Source organism: Ceratina calcarata, unplaced genomic scaffold (assembly GCF_001652005.2).
Source record: "Ceratina calcarata isolate Rehan_Ccalc_2016 unplaced genomic scaffold, ASM165200v1 scaffold53, whole genome shotgun sequence".
Lineage (NCBI taxonomy): Eukaryota > Metazoa > Arthropoda > Insecta > Hymenoptera > Apidae > Ceratina > Ceratina calcarata.
In genome coordinates this window covers 1241007-1265905 of record NW_017176451.1, presented here as the reverse complement: position 1 = coordinate 1265905, position 24899 = coordinate 1241007, and the positions used below count along the sequence as shown (strand labels likewise).

Here is a 24899-nt window from a genome sequence, read left to right as displayed (position 1 = left end):
GTTAATAGAAATTGCGAAGTGACAGAGAAATTGGGACAGTAAGTCACAAAACTATACACCTTTTAGTTATAAGTTTTTGACGTGTTCTCAACTTAAAATAATATTAAGAAAAAGTAATTATAACGTCTTATAATGCTCGATTGAGTGTTCGCTCTTTCAGTGTTCGATTCAATTATTACCTTCTTCAGCAATCGGTCGAGTTAGTATATTTTCCGCTGGTCGCTCGAACTATTATCTTTTCCATAGCTCGCCCCATTAAGTACATTCTAACTTAGCTGAATTAGTACGTTTTGCCTCCCGGTCGACGAAGCGTACTCGCTTTAAACAGTTGTATGGTATAATAGAATTCCGTAGAACGGTAGTTTAACAACGTGCTTTCGGAGAATGTTTCGTACAAGATTTATCGGAATTATACTCAAACGACTATGGGATGAAGAACGTGAGAATAGTTGATATCTTCACAGATACAGATTAAGTTACTCATGATTAATTTATATTTCTGTATACTACGTGTTTCTAACACCGATTTTCACAAATTGTTTTCAACAAGTGTACTCAGCTTTAAATATACTGTTGTATTGTATAATAGAATCCTGTAGAACAGTAGCTTAACAACGCGCTTTCGGAGAACGTTTCGCACAAAATTTATCGGAATTGTACCTAAACGACTAGAGGGTGAAGAGCAACGGGGAGGGAGGGAATCGTCGGCGAGTAAGTAGTATCGTCCGTTGTATCACGGGCGAGAGAATCGTAGAGTACAAGTTGGTGGTATTTTCTCCGACGGTAGAAGCTAGGACCACCCTTCGGCCTCGATAGCTCTTCAACCCCTTCCAGGTGGTCGCGTTGGACCTCTCCTCCCGCTCGACTGCTCCGGGGACCGATCTCTCGAACGAGACCCGTGGATAGAACGAGAACGCAACGGCAAGTGGGAGAAGCGCGTTCGTATCAATCTCTCTCTCTCCCCTTTCCACCCCTTCCGAACCGGGTTCCAGCTCCCCTTCGGAACGAGCCCCACTCCGTTCTCGCGACCCCCTCCCGGCGCTATAATGAAAGATATTAACTACAATTTTATATCGAATTACCGCTGAAACACATTTCAAATTAGTTGGGCGTAGCCGCGGCACGTAGCGAAGGCGCCGAGGTTGCCGTGAGTCGGATTGGTCAACTGGTTAGCGCCGCTGGTAACGATTGGTTCGAACGAACACGAAGAAGGGAAACCTCAGGGCGTGCCAGAACACCGATATGGCCGCCCAGGAACGAGCGGAGGCGCCTGGTCCGCTCAGTGCGAGCAGATCAGTCGAGGCAAACCGATGCAGGCGCACGCCTCGTCTCAGAGTACGCTCACGAAGCCCCGACGAGACGCAACATTCGCCTCTGGGGATCGACGCGCGACCGATATCGATTTCGAAATTTCCCGCGCGACACGATCGATCGTAACGATTGGCTGAACGCGGATCGAAGAGGATCGACGCCGGGTTTTTTTTTAAGTGTCGCGTACCAGAGATCGTTGAACGGAGAAGATTGAAAAGGACACAGTGAATCGAGTTCTTTTTTGTATCGAGAATTTCATGTTGAAGGAGAGACAGAAGAAAACCGGTGATAGTGCGAGCAGTGATCGAACAATCAAGTGTCTGATCTCGGGCCAACTCGGTTTGAGTTGCTCGTTAGTAGAGCGGTTAACGCGACGTGTAGCTGGCGTGACAGCGGCTATTTAACGGTGCAACGTGCGCCGCAGTGGTTCTTGGATCACGCAGCGGATTCGCGGAAAAGCGAGAGGGATCGTCGAGAGAAAAAGAATCTAATTAATAATTAAAGAAAAGATAGAAAAAGGAAAGCGGAAATGGCCGGCGATCTGGCTGTTACGCGAGGCAATTATGTTAAGTGGCCAATTAGCAATTAACCAAGGAGACCAACGGAGCGGCCCCTTAATTGCGGGGAAGAGGAAGAAGAGGAAGAAGAAGAAGGTGGAGGCGGAGGTGGAGCGACCGAGTGAACGGGAGGAAGCGCAAGGTGCATCGCAACCATCTCACGCGCCATTTACTCTCGATTCTCGCTTCGAAATCGAACGATCATCTCCTATGCTTCCTAGTCGTAAACCTGTTAGAATGCAAACGGTGTCGGACTTGTGGTAATGTTCGTAATAGACTTGGCGATACGCTGGATAGAACGAGAACTGTGCTCGGCTAGATAAAACGGATACAGTGAAGTGCGAGGACTTCTGATCGAAAGGCGACGCCGTCATCGTCGGCAAGATTCTGTCTCCCAGGTACCGAGCGAGTCCTGGGGTGGCGACAGAGGCACCTGCAGGTGCCCGGAGCCCGAAGGAACCACCTACGTGTACCGTGATGACGGTCCATCATCATCAGAACCACCACGTGGCGGCACGGAGCGGCGTCACCGTGGCCAATAACGGTCTAAACCTTAGCAGGATGTCTGGCCTCGAGGCGCACCGGTTGGAGAACATTGTCGAGAGGAACGGAATCGGTATGGAACGTTTGTCGAACGGGTTGGACGCGAGGAACAACAATCACGCCGGGAACAACGGTCTCGAACGCGGCGACGCGTCGACGACGATGCCTCAGCGATCCCGGTTCATGATCACCGATATTTTGGGTGGCGCGTCGAGCAAGATGGGACTGCAGACCCAAGAGCCGCCCGGGAGTCCACCCTCGACACCTAGAGACCTGAGCGTCAGGCACCAGTCGAGGACATCCTTGAACAACAGCAACCTCGACGAGGATAGCGACGCGAGCCATCACGACGGTGCTTCCGTTACTTCGAATGGTAAGCACGCCTTATCTCGGTTTCGCTAAACGTTTCCGCGAACGAACGATTAAATCGTTGTAACGTCGAGATTCGTCGCGTTACGTGCTCTTTAATCGTTCCTTAAGGTTAATCGTCCAACCGGTGGAACGAGTTGCGAGGAAAGGAAGGAGAGGCGCGAAATTAATTTCGCTACACGGTTTGTTCACCTGGCCGCGCTCGCGTACACTTTCACGGAGGTGTCAAGGACATTTATGGGGCCGACTGTCCCGACCGGATGTTCCACTCGGCGAGAGATCGTGTCGGCCGTCGCGTCGCCGGCGTGCGAGCAGCACAAAACGCGACCGACCCTGCCGTGCTTCGGGAATCAGATATTTCCCGGGAGATAAAAGACCTTCCTCTACCACAGAGGTCGTCCTTCCCCTCTCGAAAAGGAAGCCCCCGTCCCGGCATCGTTTAGGGATTTTAATGGTCTCAAATTGGACCTCGGCGCTCGAACGCTTTAATTATGTTGCCCTTATTTCTTTCATTCAAGTCTCCTAGCCCGTGAGACGTCTTCCGCCGCGCCGTTTAGCCCCCCGGGGTTTCCAGTGCCAAGTGATTTCACCGTTTTCGATAATAAATGCGTACGCCTCGACTATTTGGTAGCAAGAGAAAATTACGTCAGGATTCGTTTCTTACAGAAGGGAAACTGAGAACGTTTTATAGTGGATATACTTTCATTAGATATTAGAATGCACAGAAGAAACCTTTTCTAATAGAAAGAAGAAGTTGAGGAGGATAGCCAGAAGATAAATCTCGCCAGTTAAATTACAATAAATTTTTAGGGATCAGGAATGGATCGAGGTGCCTGACGCTTCATTCATCATCTCCGACCTGTTACCTATCGCGAGTTTACCTCGGTCCTCTAATTGACCAACGACTCTCCGGCTGTTGACCCACCAGGGTACCCAACACCCCGAGCCGTAATATCTCCTGATCGATTCCGCTTTCGAAATTTCATAGAACGGCAACGATTTTTCGGTGCTTCGTCCCCTAATTAGAGGCCTCTGCGGTTTTTTCGGGTTAATGGAATCCCAAAGCTGACCATTTCGACACTTCCGTCCATTATTCCCCGCCCGTTCCCGTTTATACCTTTCGTACTTGATGCGTTAGCCGGAAAACACGCGAGATCGTTCCCGCGTGTTTGTTCAATCGGACTGGACTTCCTCTCGCGATTAACTCGCCGTAGATGTTTCTCGAGTTACGATTACCGGCCAAAAAACAGGTAATTACGGACATTTGTCAATCTCGGCTGGTTTTCGAGCCGCGACGATTCAACGAGAAGACGGCTAATACCAATCATTCAGGGACGATTTCCGTCAATTTGCAACCGGCTTTTTACCGTCCCGCCCCGCGTTGCCCGTTGCCGTTGGTGCCGTCGATCGACGATGGCTCCGCGGTACTTTCCTTCGAGGCTAAGTTCATACGCTTACATCGTAATCGGCTTATTTCCCACAAAAAGTACATTAAGAACAATTACGCGCATGACTACGGCTACGTGATTAGAGACACGGTCCCGAGCACTAATACTGCTTCCGACTGTGAGAACCGAATAACCGATCTTCTCTCTCTCTCATTCTCTCTCTCCCCACGTTGCAAAAAACAACCTTTTATCCTCCTCTAAACAATTACTCGCGGTTGAATCGCGGATTCCTTGCCTCGTTATTTTTCCGATACCGATCTCCCCTGCAACAGCGTTACATTCCTTCGCGTACTAACATCATTCAAAAGAATAGATGCGATTGCAGCTCACCCGATACAGCAAACGATACTTCAATACGCGACTATTTTCTTACTCCTTAGTCAATTACATTTTATTAATGAAATTGGCGGACGATGATTCCGTTAAAAATTCCAAGTAGAAATAGTTTTGAAATTGAGAAGCACGTATCGCGGTCTTTTCTCCGAATAACGTGTATGCATACGGTCGTTATCAGTCGCGGTTAACCTCACACGCGGCTAATCGTGGCACCAGCCGTCGACTAAAGAATTAATGAAGGCCAATTAGAAGGAGTAACGCTGTTGTAATTGCCGGCGAACACGCTTTCCGGACGATCGAACCGGTGATTATACACGCCGAGATCCATCCTCCCGATCTATCAACGAGCTCTCGACGCGGACACCGTTTCTTCGGATAAGGTGCGTTATATCTTGCTCTCCGTCGATCAACTTTTTCCCGATACGTCCCGCCTACGTGCTTCGTCGCGATCACGCTGCAAAACGTCGTCGCCCGGTAATTATTCCACGCATCGCTAACGGGATGTTTGCCCGCGCTTTTTCTTCGCCGATGTTTTTTCCCCGGTAAAACCAGAAAAAAAAAAAGGAATCGCTCTTTAAAAACGTTAACTTGTACACAAAGCTGTTTTCCGTGCACGCCTATCTAATCTCGCAGCAGTAATTGCTTCGCTCGTTCAATCCAATGAACGATTAACGAGGGCCGATTTAAAAAAATAGCTACGATGTTAATTGCCGTCGGACACGCTTCTCTTTTTTTCCCCGATCGATGCAAGACTCTCTTTACGTTAAAACAGCGTGACGCATGTCGCACGAAATTAAGAATGATGATCTCTTATAATTTTATGTAAGATTGAAATACGCAGCAGAAAGTGGAGACAAATTTTGCTAAGAGCCATTTGACTCGGGCAGCTAATCGATTTAAAACGTATTTTAAGGTTTTATAGCTGAAAGGAGAGAAACGCGTGGAAAGTCAGTCGGGCTGGAGAGATGGAGACGTTTTCGGGCGCGTGTACAAATCGTTTATAATCCGCTTACGAAGCCAACATTCGAGCATTGTTGGCCGGAAGGTCCGCCAGTTCAGTTTCACGCCCTTGCAAGGGAACCGACACGACTTTTCGCGCGCGACTAATCCGAGAACCGGAAATGATTGGCAACCGTTTAGATCTCCGCGCGGATTAGGACATTCTATGAGAGCCGTGCCGAGACGAAACGAGCCTCTCGCTCCTCCTTACCTCCCCTTTTACGCGGCGTCTCTCTTTTTTTTTCGCACCCCCTGACAAACGAGAACCGGCTGTCAGCTTTTTGACGAGACTATCTCGCCCGGGATTAATCCGCGCTCCGAATAATCGAGGCCCGAGACCCAGAATGGAAACGTCAAAGCCGAGGGTATTGCCGTTGCCAGCGAACGGATTTGACATTTTCGACGAAAAACTTTTGAACGATTCTGCAAAGGATGAAATTAATTGCGAACCGTACATCGGAAATGACATCGTACAGATAATCCTATAGTAAAACTGTGATGGCAGACGAGGACGAATCGGCAGGTTAGTGGGATTATTCCTAAACATTCCATCGTAACGGTCGAACACGCGTTGCGTCGTCGTTGGGATTCGCTCGGTTGCTTTTTCAACGTTCGCTTAACGAGATTCGCGTTCGCAAATCCTCTTAACTACCTCGTTCCAACGTTGACAGTGCTGACCTCGCTTTGCGCTACCCCCTTAAAGAGGCAAATTCTTACCTATTGCATTGGAAACTGTACGGCTGTGAAAGTGAATCGCAGACGGTGCAACCCGTCAAGTAAATCATCCGAAAGGTAAATCGAAGAATAACTAAATGTCGAGCGAATGGAAAGATGGAAGATCGCTAACGAAGAATGGCTAACCCGTCGTTCTACGCGAGCATCTCGAGCTAATCGGGTCAGGATGTATTGTTTCAGAAGCATAATTCCGTAAGAACACTCGAATAATTAATCATGTTCGCTTTAATCTTCGATCTAAGATCGGTCCGCTTTGTAAACATCGGACGGTTTGCACGTGTTGCAAATTAACCGTACGATAATCTACCCCGATTGCCTTCCACGCGGAGTACAGTATTGTGAAAACTCTATAGTCCCACGGCCATTTTCCGTACCGATAAAATTATGTTTACGGTAGCTAAAGCGAACGGTTTCTGTATCCGAGATACGGAGAACAGTTAACGACTTCCTCCGGTGATTTTCGATTCTAACGGGGTTGTTATTAACTCGATCACAGGGAACGATCTACACGGTACTTTTCTACCCGATGCCGCGTCGGCGGCGCCAGAGAAAAAAACCTGTCTATTCGTCGACGTCACCGCGGTTAATTGACGCTGGCACATCTCTGGCTTTGCCGAAATTTCCTTCGAAGCATATTTAGACGAATGCAGTCGCAATTAACACGCGAGCGTGCGTCACGAACGCGACTTCGCACACCTACACGAGCCACGAGGGTGTACGCCCCGACGAGCGACAACGACTGCCAGGAGGCCACTTGGCGAGTCGCTAACACGACTTTTGCGTGACCACGCTCCCGCGGCCTTGATGTCAGAAAGGGCCGACTTTCGGTGTTTCCCATCATGCGTTACCGTGATCAATTTTCCATTATTAGAACTAATTCATATTTTAACTCTAAGTAAATGGAATTGGAAACGGAAACGTATATTCTTGCTTAGTTCACTACATCACGTTGGTACGTTACGATAGATAACAGTAAAAATTCGAAGCATTTCTACTGCATGACGTTTGACGTTGAAATTTGTTAATTGAAATCCCTGTTAAGATCGTAACTGGTCGTAGTTTTTATTGGTTTTCGGTCAACGCACGCAGGAGAACATTCGATTTGTCATGTACAAGTAAATCCGATTTGAAGTTGAAGCAAGTCTCGGGACTAGGTACTACTTCCCCCTCTGCCGCAATTAGGGTAAGCTACTCATTGCTCTAGACTAATCTTTCCCCTTTCACAATGTCCTCATTTCTAAGTACTAGTAACGAACAATCTTATTTTCTTTCGATCATCTCAGTTCATGAATCAACATTCGACTCCTCGAATCGATTAATCTTTTATTAACACGAAAACCTAAACAATTCATTACAGATATTAGATTCCACTCTTAAACTGTTGTATTTCTCACTGTTTGATCATCAGATTTTATGCTTAATGAATATCAAGACAGAATACGCATAATTTTTATTGCATAAGAGTAATAAATGTACAACGATAATTGTCATTGATATGAGGAGGAACGTAAGGCTTGGTATCCGAAAATTCCATTGCATCGATGAGGGACATTCGAAACGCTACGCATTGCCGGACCGTAACTCGCAGCAAAAGGTGAAAAAAAGATTTGCGGTCGAGGAAACTGCGTAAAACCTCTCCGGTGTCCTAGCTAATTACTTCGGAACGATCTCGGCGCAGGGTGCAGTAGTCGGTGTGTTCCTACTCACCGGCCACGGGGAATGCACCCGTGAAATTCGAGAAACGCGCTCGTTATGCACCCCGCGAAACCTTAGCGCTCGCATTAATTCGATCTGACAGTAACTCCCGATTGCATTTTTCCCTATAATGTTTCCACTCGGTGACAGATCATTGTACAGGCACGACACTCGACACCTCTCCTTCTAGCTATTCCGCCGACAACGTTTAAAAATATCCACTTCAGGCTGATGTCAAAGGTGCTCGTCTGAGCAGGAAGAAAATGCCCCTTGAAATCATTTTCAACCCTTAAACTGCAAGCGACCGTCATTCGTGTCTGATATACTTTGCATATTTAAATTATTTCTCAGAATCATTGATAAGAATTTTTCCAGAGTCGGTTCAGAATTATCAATCGCTACAAAATGTATCAAATATGAAATACCGTTTTAAGTGAGGGTTAATTGGAATGATTTTTTGAGACACAGGCAGGATAATGTTTGGTAGTTTGTTTTTGAAATTCTGAGGCAGTTTATCCCCCGGGGTGACTGCAAATAGAGTGGGCAGGCAATAAAACGTTAGCCCTATAACATTATCCCCGGTGTTCTCTACCCCAAAGGTGGCGACACGGTAACACAATACTAGAGAGGGGTCAGATTCAACCCCCGTCGGGAACCGCCGCCCTTGTACACAATACAGGGGAGAGGGTGCGTGTATGTACGAGGTAAGAAAGGCCAGCGTGCGACACGGGGCCAACCGAGGGGGTGTGACTCGAATTCAGAAAGCTAAATAAATTCCTACGCCTTTCACACGTTTTCTAAAATACTTCAATAGCCAAACGATTAATTAAATATCCTTTTAACGACATGGTAGACCGTCAAAAATCTCAATAGAGCTTTTATCTCTCCAATAAATTGTTATTCCATATTATTTGCCCGAAAGTCTGAACAAATTGTCTTGTTATCCGATAAACAATAATTGCTTCCTAATCAACTATTATATTTATTTACGACGAACAAATAGCGAGATTGTAACGTAACTATCGCGATAAGGGAGCCTCGAATTATCCTGGACAGATCGTAAAAGCGGCGATAATAAAAGTTTCGCAAAGCGTTGCTTTGGCCTGGTTTACGACCGGGCGGAGATAGCTGGAAAGAAACACGAGGCAACGAGGGGGGTGGCTCGCGGAAGGGTAGCCGTAGCTCCTTCCATTGTGCGCGACGATTTTATTTGCTCACTGCTTTATTTCGCCACGACGTGGTTAACCGGTCCGCAGGTGTGTGTTTTTATCCGCAAAGCTGCCGCAGTGCCGTTAACAACGGAATGTGGATCCATTGTAAAACACGTAATAGCGCTGAATAAAAGGCTTTTGCTCAAAAACTTCAAGGTACGCACAGTTACTAACTTTGACCACTGAAATTGCATATTGCGACATTAGGAAAGATCGAGATTTGAAAGATCTTTTACGAGGGAAAAACATTATTGTCGACGTGACGACTCTATGTATGTCGGTTTCGTATTAATCAGGCGTACATCTCGCAGGTGTCGCGTTTCGCCGTACGAAGACGATACCTGGTCTGGCCGACGCGACGCGACGCGGCACCGTGCAACGACTAATTGCGGCAGCGAATAATTGCTCGATAAACATCCTGTTAATCTCGCTTTTATGCACCGCGCGTATATCGTCGGTGCAGCACGCGAGGCCCTCGTTCTTCCATCCCTCCCCGTAGCCCCTCGCGCGCGAAGCGCGACAATTTTCATCGGTGTACACGTCGCCGCATCCGGTGCCGCTATTCCTCTGATGTCCATTGCGGCAATTATCCGTACGAACGCAATTAAAGTAACCCTTTGAAACGAATTCGCAAGCAATCTGTGTCGTTTATCTCTTCCGTTCTGTGTCTTCGCGACGGATAGATATCTTTATTTTCTGCGCTCGTATCGATTATCAAAGAAACTTCCACCGTGAGAACAATAAAGTTTATGAAGGATGAACCACCGCGGAGAGACAAGATGTATGGTGTTTGCTCGGAAGTTTCAGAGGAGCGAAAAAGTGTATGAAACGCGAAGCATCTTGCGATGGGAATAGGTGGCGGAGAAGTTAAAAGAATACTGTCACGGGGAGACAAGAAAAATGAGTACTTTGAAATGTTTCTCTGGGTTATATTGTACGTAGAGTCTCTTCCATTTTTCATCGAATTAAACCGGTCGTTAATCCGAGAGGGGATGTAGTATACGATATTTGTTGTATCGTCTCACCGTTTTCTCTACGGAAAATCGCGAAAACGTTTTTCCGAAACTCCTCCGGGAGAGCATCGGTTTCTATTACCGGGCGAGGGCAAAGTGAAACACACAAAGCGAGGAACGACGACGACGGCGGCGGCGGCATGTAGGTGTACGTGCCGCGGGAGCAAGCGGCAGAAGAAACGTGGAACGAGCATTTCTCCAGAAGGGAAAAAGAGGAAAGAGAAGACGAAAGGAGACGACTGTTCCGCGATAGTTCTCGAGTTACTCGAAACTCTCCGCCGTCGAGATACCAGAGGGGTTGAACGAGTTCCCGGGCAACGTCTTGGAAGTGTCTAAAAAGGAGAACTCGCGTCGGTCGAGACTCGCGCTCTAAGTGTATCACATAGTATATAAATTTAGTTTCCCAACCTCCGTTTTCAACCCGCCTGCCTCGTCCCCGTTTCCCGCGGCTCCCGCAGTCTGTGATGAAACTCGCGAGACCCTTTCCTGAGGGATCGTCGGCCATGTTTCTCAGTATGGCGGACCAGTCCCGGGTCCGTTCGAGCGAATCTGGCCGATCAAACGGAGGCTAAGAGCCACGCTTTCGTTCGAGTTAACTCGATCCAGCTCTCCGCCAACCTGACTCTCTCCCTCCCTTCCCCTAGCCTCCCTACCCAGCTTCTTCCGCACCACCCACGACCGTTCCAATCGATGAACTCGCGACAACGGTCCTTTAGGATACTTTTAGAAGCCCGCAGACCGTCTCTCCCGGGATACCACTACCGATCGGCGAAACCCTCGCGGGATTCACTTCGAAACTTTTCCAACGAACACTCCAATTTTGCACCGGAACGGATACTCCATCGACTGTAATTCCGTCTATCAGGCCACGACCTTTCGCTTCCACCCATGAATGATAGATACTTCATCCCTTCCTGAGGCTCACAGGCCAGCAAGTAGAGGATAATTGTTTACTGGGACAAATTGAATACGAAACGAATCATTACTTTCTTCCATTCTGAAAATTTCTGACGATACTAAAGACAAACAGGGGCGGCGAGATGCGGGAGGGGTGTAAGTTCAGATTTAATTCGCGTATATGTGTGGCGCGAAGAGAAGCAACTTGCCGACGTGTATCGGGTGTAATCGGTTTCCTCGGGGAATCCCACCCTCTTCCGTGGGTGCCGACGGGGGGATAATTTGCGACGTCTCGACGCGGCTGCGTGGTCCAATCCGCGATACCAGCCAATCGGCTCACGGCTGCGCGGACTCGAACTGAGAACAAAAGGATCTCCGCCGATAGAACGAGAGAGGCTGGGTCCCCTGATCGCCATGCAGGGGTACCAAAAAAACAAGTACGCCACCGAATCGATTCCCTGCCCTACGGATTTCCATCAATCCACAATTCACCCTTTCCTAAAACCCAACCCTTCGACTTTTACTTGTTCTAACACAATTGACGATGCACACCTCATGAAGAAATAGATATTGTATGTTTTGTTGAATTGCATACCTAGACATTTAGGGTAGACAGTTTGTTCATTCCAACAACAAGCATTTCGGGATTTTTATTTTTCTGGACTACGAATTTAAATACTGCTTCGACTACGTGTCCCACATACAGAGTACAATGTGTTTGTTATAAAGATTTAACAAGAGTTGATTTCTTAAGGAACAATGAAATGTATGTGAAATACTTTTATATATTGGCAAGAATTGAAATTTTAAAACTGTTTGAATCGTGATTGTTGCAGGCGGCAAGGAGGACGACCCGAAGGGTTCGTCGTCGAACGCGCTCAGCTCGGCGCAGAGCAAGAAGCAACGAAAGGCGCGCACGGCTTTCACGGATCATCAGTTACAGACGCTCGAGAAGAGTTTCGAGCGGCAAAAGTATCTGAGCGTGCAGGATAGGATGGAGTTAGCAGCGAAGCTACAACTGACCGACACCCAAGTCAAGACGTGGTACCAGAACAGAAGGTAGGATTAAAACTCCCACAAGATTTATGATAGATCAGACATGGGGATAATCTCGAGACGTGATAAACAAGACTTCATTCTTCAGGAATAAACAAGACATTTGTCAGTCTCGGAATTCTTTGATACAGAGAAATATTTCACTCTTGTTTTACAATACATCATTCCTCAATCGATACACACAGTTGCATTGAGAAGGAAAAACTTCAGAGATGATTTATCAAGATTTATCTAAAGGAAAAAAGGTTGTCCTAACAGTTTAATAAGCAATCAACAATGAAACGTGCGAATCACGGTACCGGTAAATGAAAACGGGATGGACAATGGATTGACTTTGTGAACGGGAGGAGATAAGAAGTTCGATCGACGCGTTCGATAGCGTGTGTGCATGTCAATTGGGGGATGCTCCTCATCAAGCCGGACGGAATGAGTAGCGTAGCGGCGATGGGCTTTCGTGACGGCGCGTATCGAATCCGTAAATGGAAATCGCGGCGGCCAACAAAGGCCGCTGTTTATGTGGTTAAACGCAAAGGATCACCGGACGTTCCTCCGACCGCTCCGGGCTTCTCGAAAGTCATGTGGTGAGCCCCGCGAACGCTGGTAATCGCGGCAGCGTGAACGATCCATTTAAAAAACCGTGAACCTCGCTTTTTGCCACGAAACCGTAGGATATGTACTTTGTAAAAAACTGACTTTACTTTTGAGTATATTGTGACTCGAAAACTGGACGACCAAATTGATCAATTTGAGAGATACAGGGAAGTCGAGTGTTTTGAATGAAAAGATAACGGAAGGAGAATCAGTTTCAGGATTTTCAGCGGCATTCTTTGTGCCCGAGCACCGTTTTTCTACCGAGTCATTCAGTGGCGCCTGCAATTTCGTCCTGTCGATACTCACATCATCTTTTCCCATCACGCTCGTTAGTCACGACGATTCGATGCTTCCGATCTACCGAGGAAAATTATATTCGCAGGCCTCGCTTTGTTTTTCAGGGAAACATCCTTCGAACGAAAGGAGTTTAAATTCAATTAAACTCGCCGTTTGAATTTTAATACGAAGGCATTGAAAGAACCCTTTGTCTTCTTTGCACTGTCTTTCGAATGTATAGAAAATGTGAATTTCAAATCGACTTAATGTATAAAGGAATATTCAAAGAGCCGCGAAGCGAAGCTTCTGTGGACGTTCAAGGGTTGACACGGGTTCGCGTGACGCTTTACTTTCCACGAAAAAACAAATTTCCTTCGAACGAGTTCCGAAAACTTCACGGCAATCTTCGTTCTCGTTACGGCACCCTCGAACGCTGATTAGCTCCGGAACACCCACAACTCGTGACTCTGCGAGTTCCACCGCATGCTGGCCCGTTTAGTTTGGACAAGCGGCCCAATCGAGCACAAAGAAAGCGGGAATCGTTAATGAGGACCTCGTGATGCATCACGTACAATCGTCGGCTTGAAAACCGTGCCATTAGACTGTCAATTACGAGCCGAGCGAACGTCGTAATGACAGACGTCAGACCGAATTTCGGTGACCGCTCCGATTTTTGGGACTAATTGCGAGCCGGTTTCGTGAGCAATCCTAATCGCGTATCACGCGTTCCATTTGTTAATCTATTATAATCACAGCTAGTTTCCCGAGGTTCGTCAAATTGACTCGATTTTTATAATGAATCCAAGGATCATAAAAAGATCGGTCATGCATTCTCGTTCATGTATACGAAATTCTTCTTACTCTTCAGATATTTGTAATTATCTCGGTGTTGATAATAAACACGATAGTTACGAATAATCAGACAGGATTAATTAATCGGCGATACGCGTGCCATGATTATCGCTGGTTCGGATGAAAGAGCGAATGGCTATTACGGGTTGCAAAAAGACCGGGAAAATTAGTGACGCTTCTGTCGGCCGGCTTCTTAAGTGCCCGCTTAAACTTTTGTTGTTCCCTACGTGTACAGTGCCCGGCACACCGAAGTGACTCGGCGTTTTCTCGCGGAGGCGCCTCGACCACACCTCGGGCGCCACGGCGACGACGTGTTTCATCTCCCTTTTCTATAACGCTGTCTGGTCTACAAACATTTTGTTTGGAAACGGTTTTAAAACACGAACTGTGAGTCTTGTAATAGCTAGTGCTAAGTTCAATCTCAAGTGAGTTTATATGTTACATGCAATAATTCTACATATGTTTTACATCTATTTCGAAACAGATGCTATCTCAGCGTATCATTAATTTCAATCTTATTACGCTACAAAACTGCTTGAAAACTGTTCCAACAGGGAATGAATTCTGGGAATGAACGGGGATAATTAGGCGGCATGAGAGCGATTCGCAAATCGTTGGTAACGAGATCGCGAAAAACGACGCGAAGGTAAACAAGCAGAACCGGTAAAACGAAACAGGTCGTCGCCGGTAATGAATACTCGACACGACCACTATTTACCCTGAGTAAATCCCGGATCCCCGTGGTGGCAGGATAGGTAAGTAGGCGTTTAAAGCTTGCCGGCTTTACGGTTTTCATCGTACACCTCCGTTCACAAATCTCACAACTTCCACGTGCCTATCAAAAAGTCTGACAATCTGAAAGATTACAGTAAATCATATAGTTTCAACCATGTAGTAAGCAATGTAACAAATCGTACGATAAATCACGAATAATTTTTATAAAGTTTCATATCTTAAGAGAACTTTCATTGACTATTAGAAATACTAATGCGATGAATGTGATATTTGAAATTCTGCTCTATCTATACATTCATTTTGTAATATAGCTAAAGATTTTATGAAAGGGGGTGTACGCGTTTTCCGGAATCGATCACCGTTTAAATTGCGAAGGCAAATCTCGATACGAGGCATTCGCACTTCTTCCGGGGACCGCGTACGCAACGTGCATACTTAGAAGTCGTTAGAACTCGTTACGTTGCCGGCTACTTACCGGTTAATTATGCGCGGTGGATCCATAAGTGGCGATACGTTCGCGCTTTCGGTCGGAAACTGCGCTCTAATGCATCTCAGGCGAACCCGCTCGTTTATGTAATTCGCGGGCATCGAGATTTATTTACGCGCTCGGGCGCGTATAAATGCACGCGCGGACTAGAGGTTTACGTTGTTACGCGTGGATTTATTGAGAACACGTGACCACCGAAGCCGTATTAACTTTAATTAGAATCACGGCCTTAACCCTTTGCTGACGACATTCATCCTTTCTACGTACATTGTTCAGTTACTATCTGTTACAATTTAATCATCAACTGATGTGATGCAATGTGGAAATCAATGAATTGCAAGACGTTTTCGATATGAATAAAATTTGAATGATTATTCATCAAATATGATTGAATTACACATCGATTTTATAAGAAAATCAATTATGACACATTGAATAATATTGTGGAAAGAATAGTAACAATTTTGAAGAACGTAAGCCGTAAACTATAACAGCATTAAGCTACCGCATAATACTCTAGAAACCCGAGTCCCGCGGGCAGAACACGCCTCGCTGCTACCAAATCTGATGTTTTAGTTTTATGAAACCACCGGTGGCAAGAACACAGTAATGCGAATTGAATTATACATCTACTAACGTCAAACATTCCGGTCTAAAAGCATTCACTCTTTTATCCATGCTCATTTCAAACATACCGTTTTCAACTTTTGTTAATTAATTTCGCATTATGCATTCAACTTACGCGTATACAAAGATGAAAGGATAAAACTGAGCGGATGCCAACTTAAATCTATGCTAATAATTGGCAAAAAATTGAAGCTAAGAGGGAAAATGTTTGAGTCATTTCGATTGAACGTAAGAGAAGTTTAAGTGGAACGAAATATTTCGTCACGTTTCGAAAGGAAGAACCGTCAAACGAAAATACGAGCAAGTGAAAACGTCACAGGATTGTCGTGGGTACGGTAGAATCCTTCACACGGTTTTGCGCTCGTTATATGCCATCAACGCTAAACACCATCGACCGTGAACACGCTATAATATTTTACCGCGCAGAGATATACTCGTGTACACATTGGATAAGAGGCAAGACTGGTAAGAATGATACGTGTATAACGGGCCACGGAGTGGCGATAATGAGATACCGATAACGCAACCGGCAAATTAAAAATTACCCTCCAACACGCTAGCGCACCGAGCTAGTTTTATTTCCGCGCTAAAGACTAATTACGATGTTGATTCATTCGCTTACCTTTTGTTCAAACGTGGAGTCCATTCTTATCGATGATCCTATGCCGGAACGCAAACGTGCATACACCTGAAACATACCGTATTATTTCTATTTAATAGCTGTTCAGAATGCACAAATCGATTGTTCTGATATTTCCTTTGCGTTCTTGTTCAATGTTATACTGAAGCAGTGGTCAAAAAGTTCTCGTCAGGGACAGTTAAATAAGATAGTGAAGATAGAGAGGTCTGTCAGGGCTGAATTCACACGCCGAAAATTTCTCAAACGAGAAACTAGAAACGCTGAATGTTACACATTGCACATGTTGATCGCTGGTTAAATTAATGAACCAATTGTTTCAAGAATGAAGCGCATAAGTGTGAGGCAAAGAAATATCACTGAGGAGAAAGCCCCCGTAAATATAGCAATTTACCTAAAGCGGAGGCGCTGTTAAGGCTCACCCGAGGCGATCTGTTAATTAGAGAGAGGCGCGCAAAACATTTCCATTGAAACAGTAAATTAGGTGCAAATTTTACCGCGCTACCGGTGAAAGAAACATGCAAGAAACAGTGCGCGGTGTCTCTTTCTCTAATCCTTTTTTCGTTGCGCCGTAACACGGCGTGGCGACATCGCTAACGCGTCGTGATACATCGCAATCGTGAGAATCCCGCGAGCTCCGTTGTTTCTCCTCACCAGCCGGAAGAACACACGAGCTTCCCACGCCTCTAGTAAAACCGCTTTATAACGGATCGTCTTGATTTCCCCTCGGCTAGTCAAATGCGCTCGTTTCGCGGCACGCATCTAGAGAAAAATTCGTGTCACGAAACCGACGACGCGGCGACGACGCGCTGTTCAAGTGCACACACGGAATTTCGCGAAACGAGTAGAAAAACGAGGCTAACCGAGCCGATAACCGTTCGGGGTTGGTATAACGATACATTTGCATGCGCGTTTATAACGTTCCAGCTAAAGTCACCCATCTAAAAATACTAACAAAGTGGCACGGCAATTTCGGACCGAGAAAGCGTGGTATCGTTATTTCCTCGGCTCGTTACCAGTTACCCCTTGAACGGTGAACGGCAATTTTTTTTTTTTTAAATTTCGTGCTACGAGCACGAGTGCGCAAAACATCTACTCATTACGTAAAATGCGACTCGTCTGCGGTTCGTTTCGATTCCGTTTGTCCTTTGTACCACGGATCAAAATTGATACGTTCACCCGTCTATCCTGGCGGAACATGTGTCCCGCAGTCAGTCGAGCGTATAATAATTTGAAAATATGTCGCCCTATTCACCGCTCCTTTCTCTGTCTGTCGCCATTATTATCGCAAACCGAGCCGACAGCTTGGCTGCATTAGTGTCGCGAGGACTCGCAACCGCAAAACCACCGGCCACGTAACACACACAATCCCAAACAACCATTATAAATGCATTAACTCTTTCCCCCCTAATTCTAACCGTGCACGACTCGCGTAACTCCTTTATATCGCGTTCGTTTAAGTAAACTCTTTCGTGTGCATAATTCCTGCTCTGTTTAAATAATCGATACCCACGGTTCGGTGTCGGGAGCAAAAATTTCCGTTGACTACCTCCTCAGTAAAGGTGCCGATCCACTCGTGTCCCACGTAGTCTCGTATCCCATCGCGATTGCGTATCATCATTTGTAAGTCTTTTAAATTATATTATGCACATGCAGAATTATGATTTCTTACATGATTATAATTATGTAATTTATTTACAATGTACCAAATTAAATAATCTGTGATTTGGAATACTTGTCAGATCTTTTGATAGACCGTAAGTCGTTGGAAGTATAGTAGAAGTAGTAAACTAACGAAAGGAACGTTTCCCATCGTCGCGTTCCCTTTCGAAAAGTCGACGATCATTAAGCTCGGATGAAAACGATCGTTACACTTTCTTGACGCCACACCCCTCACCCCGTTCACCCTTCACGCTTTATTCGAGGCAAGATCGAGCCAGCCCTCGGTAACCTCTCGAGAACGATAAATCAATGACTCTTGCTCTTTCCGTAGCTACTTCCGACCCTCGGTCTCTCTCCCTCTCTCCCGCAGTTATTCAATACCGATACAAAGAGCCCGGCGCAGCAATTAAGGGTGTTTTAGAGTGGCTGCACTCGAAAATGACCGGCCACCCCTCCCGGCAGCGGGGGTATTAAAAAACATTACTCATCATATAATCGCACGAGTGGTTTTCATAGCAACTTGTCGTCTCGGTTCTTCTCTCTTTCTCTCTCTCTCTCTCTCTCTCTCGCGCGCGCGTATCGGGTTGGTCTCCTTTCGCGCCGGCAGAAAAATGAGAAATGATCGTGGCTCGATTCAGAGGCCCTGTTTAAAATTCATGAACGATTTTACTGCTACCTCCCCTATATCGTCGACCGTCACAAAAGCAGGGGTATATCGGGAGAGGGAGAGAGTGAGAGAGTGGCCCACATTTTCGGATGCACGCGCACCGAGAACCAGAGGCACGAATGGATGCACCCCACGAAATATATTAATTGTCGAATTTTCCGTGCGAGCTGCATATCCGTTAGAGCCGCTTTGTCCCTTGCCAGCCGCGGATCTCCTGATTATTAATTACCATGACAGCGAACTTCAACCCTCCCTTGCACACACACCCCCTCCCCCTCTCTCGAAAAAAATCCGCGGCCTCGTTTCGAAGGTATAACGTTTTTTCCTATTTTGTTTTTTTATTTCGTTTAATTTTTATCCACCGCACCGGCGGCTTTTATGGAAAAACGTAACGAATGCCCGCTCGTTAATTATTGTCCCAAATTCTCATCGCCCGCTTTTAATTGAGAGGGCAACTCGACGCGCTCCACTGATTTATCGTCGCGGATAATCGTGACGCTCCGTCAGCGACGGCGGCAGAACGGTTAACCGAAATTTTATTGCCGATTTCGTCCCGTCGGCTTTTTCTAATTATCAACCGCGCGGTAATTAACGCGAGCGAATCGACCGATCGATCGCCGATTACTGGCCCATGAGCATGTATTAAACGGAGATCGATTACCCGTATAACTGCCGTTAAATTATTAACGAACCTCGCTCCGCATTCAAATTATTTTTACGTCGATTTCAAAGTTTTATTAACCTTTCAACGCGTCCCGGCATTCATACCTATAATTAAACTGTTGACTTTATGCATTTATAGGAAAATGTAAAGCAGAAATATTAGAATATTAAAGGCTAATTGAATAATAAAAACACTTTATATACCTCAGTTTTTAAATTGATACTTCATCAATATCGTAAATTCTTATGTCTTTCTATGCTTACTGACTCTCTCATGAACCGATTTGATCATGACTACTGACTATAAATCGGTTATATAATTGGCTTACTTTGCACGATGGGAGAATTATTGCTGAGTTTGTCTTCATTCGAAATATAATCCTAGATACTATACATTGTCTCATTCCATAGGAGTAGTTTAAACTTAATTCACGCGCGACTTAGGGCTATACACTTATTTCTTCAACAAAGATATATCTTAAGGTTCGAACATCTCAATGTTATGGCCAGAGTTGCAGCTAAGATTAATCAGTACTTATTGCTCTCAGTTTGATACACTTAATGATACCGTCGATGCTATTAAAGTCCTATCTCTACAACTGACAGCCTCTCGCTTTTACTATGTATACTGTATACTAACCTAGTTTATGCAATACCACCCAGTTTGTGCAATATAATTTTAATTTTCACTGCTCACTTTATACTAATTATTGGAATAAACATGGAGACTACATACATACATACAATCAATATTTACTGTACTACATGCACTCATGCACTCTTCGAGACAGTTGTAACAGGTGTGACCGTCTCGATTTTGGATCATGTTTTGTTTTATATTATTATTGTATTTTACTATTATTACTAACATTGTTTTAATTATCTTTTCTTCATACTTAATGTACAATCAATCATAATTCAAATGTTCTTTTCCTTTCAATGTTTCACGTTGCTATATTTTGTAAGAAAATAACTATTAGTCCGTTTATACATAAATGAATAGATAATCTTTGTTCAAGTTACAACGTTTTCAGTTTCGTTCGCGACGGCACGACAATGCAGTATAAGATTACGTTTACAGTAATAACAAACGAGAGTACTACACTGTAACTCGAGCGAGAGAGCTAAATCACTACGTGTCGGCTTAGATACGAGACCGTAATTTTCATCTCCGCTCTTTAATAATTACGCGCAACGCGACGCAACCAGTTGCGTAATTGGTCCAATTCAGACAGTCTATTATCATCGAGTGCGGATCCTTTTCATTTACACTTCCGTAATTACGAAATTGCATCGTTATTCGTTTTTTAATTCAACCCGTGTCAAGTGCTGTCCTTTTGTTTGATAAGCAGATGTATATTCTCCATGAATAGATTTTATGCAATTGTAGAACGTGCAGAGGAATGCAAGTAATATGTAAAAGTGTGTAAAACATCAAAAGTATAATGCACACCACGCAATTTGAATTTAATTTTTTAAATTGATATGCATCAATAATTATAACTTGCAGTGCCCCGATTAATTATATTTTAAATTCCAATCAAAGATATAGTAAAAGGGCCTGTAACGGCGGTTTGACGTCGACGTAAGGAACTCGCGCACGTGGCATGATAGGCGATGATTAGCCAGTGAAACTCCACGGGCTATTTGTTAGTATAATAAGCCCGCCGACAGTGTGGCCAACGGTAACCGCTTGGCGGCACGCCACCCCGGTTCGTAGCGGTAATTGTCCCAGATCGAGATTTACATACGCGAACAGAGATCGAGAGAGGCGATCGAACTGGCGGGGGTGGGATTCGAAGAAATCGTAAAAAGTCGCGAGTAATTTTTATTTAGCCCCTGACGCGACGTGTTTCAAAGGGTAGCTATGAATAATTGCCTCGGACCTAATCGTTTCGAATTTGAGAGCATGCTACCGCATTACGATCGAAGATACGTATATTACACTAATCATTTCTAACAGGCAAATGATTTTCTGACGTTTTTTTTAAATATGATAAATTAGTTGCTGGTATACTGTAACAATTTTTGCTCCTGGCAATATGTACGATTCAAGGTGTGTTTTTCTATTCTTGCAGGACGAAATGGAAGAGGCAGACGTTGACCGGATTTGAAATGATGGCGGAGAACAATTTCGCGGTGGCCGCGTTCCAGCAGCTTTACGGAAGCGGCGCGGCGGCTGTTCCCGCGCACCCCGCGGCGGCAGGACGCTACTGGCCGTACCCGAGCGCACACGCGCTGCCGAACGGTCTGTTCTATCAGCAAGCGTCGGCAGCTGCTGTCACCTTGCAGAAGCCGCTTCCCTACAGACTGTACCCGCCCACGATGATCCTAGCCGGACCTAGCAACCCTCTCGGATCTTTAACGGCGAGCTCTAGTCTCTCGAATCTGAGCAACTATTATAGAGACAGTCCGGAGACGATGGCTGACAGAGACAGGGAGAACTTGGAGAGATCGTCCAGGCAGCGGGAGAGAAGCAAAAGTCCTGTGATGAAAGAGGAAAGACTGTACGCGACCACGATGGTTCAACCGGGTTCCAGCAACACTCTTGGGACGTTAACTGCTAGTTCAAGTTTGTCGAATCTGAGCAATTATTATAGAGATAGTCCGGAAGTGGCAGATCGAGACAGAGGGTCCAGGCAGAGGGATAGAAGCAGGAGTCCCACTTTAAGGGAGAGATCTCCGATGTGCAAGGATGACAGGCTCTATCCTCCGACGATGCTCCAGGCTGGACCTAGCAACACCATCGGATCGCTCAACTCGGGCATGTCGAATCTAGGCAGCTACTATAGAGACAGTCCGGATATGATCGAAGGCAGAGACAGGGAGAGGGCGACGAGACAGAGGGACAGGAGCACTAGTCGCTCACCGAAGAGGGAGGACAGTCCGCAGAGTATAAGAGCGGATAGCGACGAAGAGAGTATACATGATATCTAGGATTTGGAGGCTGAAACGAAAAAATTATCGAACCGTGTCGAGTTTGATCGCGAGGATCGATCAAACGGTTCGTTCCGTGAGGATTATGATTAATTGAACGTTGACGCGTTTGAGGAATATCAACTTCCAGTGAGTGGCAATGAAGAGATAGATGATCCTTCATAGAGCAGCTAGAAAACGGAAAATCGAACGTCTATTGGCACAATGAGGAACATTGAATAGTTGGTGGGCGAAGAACGAATATTATAGCTATTGACTATGGACAGGGATGTATCTGATTTTTGGTCGATCGATATTTACTAGAATTCACGTCAGTGGACATTGCGTAAACGGTGGATTTGGACGTGAGGTACACAGGAAGTGACATGGCACGGGACGTCCGGGATTCCCTAGATAATGAGGACGGAGGAAGTATTATGTGGTTAACCAAAGTTTCGCGATTTGAACATTTAACTCGACGGTGAAACAGTATTCATACTCGATGTAAACTCATAGTCGACGGATTTATCGTAACGCTCGCACGGATCGTGAATCTCACCGGCGAAACGGTAAAAGCCTGTCGTTGAACGACGCGAGGCTGCTTTCCTCGGTGTAAATAAAGAAAAAAAAGAAACACTATTCACCTGTCTGGGAAGGGGTAAGGGATAAAGAATAGGTTCGAGACTAGACCTACCATCGGGAGCGGCTGGAGTCGCGCCAGGAAACGGGCCGATCGCGCGCACGAACGCGAATCTACAATTAATATGACATTAGGGGGAGCCTGCCTGCGGGGGCAGAAATCCGAAATGACACGAAATTACACCCGGTGGCTGAATAAAAAGAGGAACAGGACTGTTCGAATGACCCGTGAAACTGGCACTTTGCCGTTCGAGGGGAATCGGTGAATTGACATCGACGCGACTCCTCGTGAACGACATGGGACGGGAATGGATCCCGTTTGTAAATACTGCTAGTTTAATTCGCCGTGAACGCGACGTCGGTATAATTTTCGCGCGGCCGGCGGAACAACAGTTGTAAATAGCCGTCTACGTTTTGAGGACGAAGTCGTATCGTAAGTCGTCGAATAGGCCGGTTGGACGAGTCGAGAATCCGCGGGTATTTCTAGAGCGTAAATCGAAGCCAACCGTGATAACAAGATATTCCGAAGTATTTTTCAGATTCCAGTATACGTAGAAGAACGCGGTGGACGTGTTCGACCCGTCAGACCGTTGCGATATTCATTATCAGAAACATTTCAATGCTTTGCCCGAGTTAAGTCGCGCTTTCACGTTGCCAACTCTAATTCCTTGCTATTTTTAATAACAATTAATTAGTCATGTGTTTATACAAGAGAATTAATATTATTTCCAATGAGGAATTATAATTACTTTGGATGTAAAATTATTAAATAGCGTTCTTAGCACTCAGGTTATTCAGCATTGGAAAAAGGGGCTTAACCCCTTCCGGTAAAATGACGAGTTTAGCTCGTCATTAGGTTTATTATTAAATCGTACCGGAAGGGGTTAACTTAGGATTTTTTTTAAACGAAAAAAGTATCGGATTTGACATTGGGGACACGTCACGCGCTCGCCGAAGAAATACCAGTATTATGAATGTATAAAATTAGGTTGAAACCAGGTGTGTACGAAGTAAGGCGAACACTTTTGGTCCCACGGTACGTATCGTGCGACTCAGTTTCAAGAAAATACAGCAAGAGGTACTTAGTATAAAACCATGCTTTGTAAAATAATGTCTGTATAGCGAGAATTATTATATGGAAAATACATTATACTAAATTTAACGCTTTCGATTTCGTTATTTAATTCCATCAATCCACTCCTCCCTATAATAAGTTCGTTAGTATTCATAAAGTTATATGTAGATGCTATCGATACGGACAATGTAGCAAGTAACGTCTCGATTGCTTGTCTGTGCGCAAAACGCTCGTAACAAGTAAACGTAAGCGACTTTTCATTATTTAGACGATTATCTCATCAGCGTAAAGTTTAATTGAATTCTTGAATTAACACTTTCTTCTCGCATACGGACCGGAGGCGATGGCAGGTTGAAATGAAAGGAAGAGAAGGTGTTTCTTATCGCGATCGAACCGATCGAATTCCTTCGTATACATCGATTATTTCCCGACAACAGATTGGTCATTAAACGAGCCCTCTCCGAGCTGTTTACCACGCGGCAATGCATATTCCGCGGCGTTCGTGATGTCGGGTTAATGCCTGCGCACGCCTATTTGCATTCCCCATTTACATACGCACACTTATGTAAACCGTTTGATCGCGTTTCGCGTCTTGCGGCTTAAATACATAAGTAAACGAGCCGCGTATCCACTTACGGCTAATCGAGATAGTTGAGTAATGCCTAAGCTGTCCATCGTAGAAAGTACGAAACAAAGCGGAACTTTCATCGGGTAAAATCGCGGATTTTAACGAGGTCTCGCGTGGAAGAATCCCAGCGGTAAAGTCGGTCGTTACCGTCTGTTCCTCGTCTTCATTACAAGCCAGAAATTTTCGGCACCCTGGCCGAAGGTGGGTAATTTGCAAGGAGGTAAAACTCGAGGAGCGTGACAGCATGCTCCTCGAGGCTTTAATCGCGTTTGCT

General features: G+C 45.4%; 1 protein-coding gene and 1 long non-coding RNA gene across 2 annotated transcripts in view; one reads left to right on the top strand and one right to left on the bottom strand.

Annotated features, from left to right (window-relative positions):
* The window catches only part of LOC113464782 (uncharacterized), a 74952-nt gene that overhangs the window by 24422 nt on the left and 25631 nt on the right, over positions 1-24899 (bottom strand). The window contains exon 3 of the long non-coding RNA XR_003389641.1: positions 16361-16426. This is a non-coding gene — a long non-coding RNA (uncharacterized LOC113464782). The remainder of the gene's footprint in view (positions 1-16360; positions 16427-24899) is intronic.
* Positions 776-24084, top strand: LOC108628567 (homeobox protein B-H2). Its single transcript, XM_018030567.2, has 3 exons — positions 776-2784; positions 11951-12173; positions 21446-24084. Exons 1-3 carry the CDS (start codon positions 2346-2348, stop codon positions 22302-22304), a joined length of 1521 nt encoding a protein of 506 aa, XP_017886056.1. The 5' UTR covers positions 776-2345; the 3' UTR covers positions 22305-24084.

Excerpts from the sequence above, each read along its gene's own strand:
- LOC108628567 (XM_018030567.2), top strand. The coding sequence starts at position 2,346 with ATGACGGTCCATCATCATCAGAACCACCACGTGGCGGCACGGAGCGGC. Across the intron at positions 2,785-11,950 it reads TGCTTCCGTTACTTCGAATG|GCGGCAAGGAGGACGACCCG; the intron begins GTAAGCACGCCT and ends TGATTGTTGCAG. Across the intron at positions 12,174-21,445 it reads ACGTGGTACCAGAACAGAAG|GACGAAATGGAAGAGGCAGA; the intron begins GTAGGATTAAAA and ends CTATTCTTGCAG.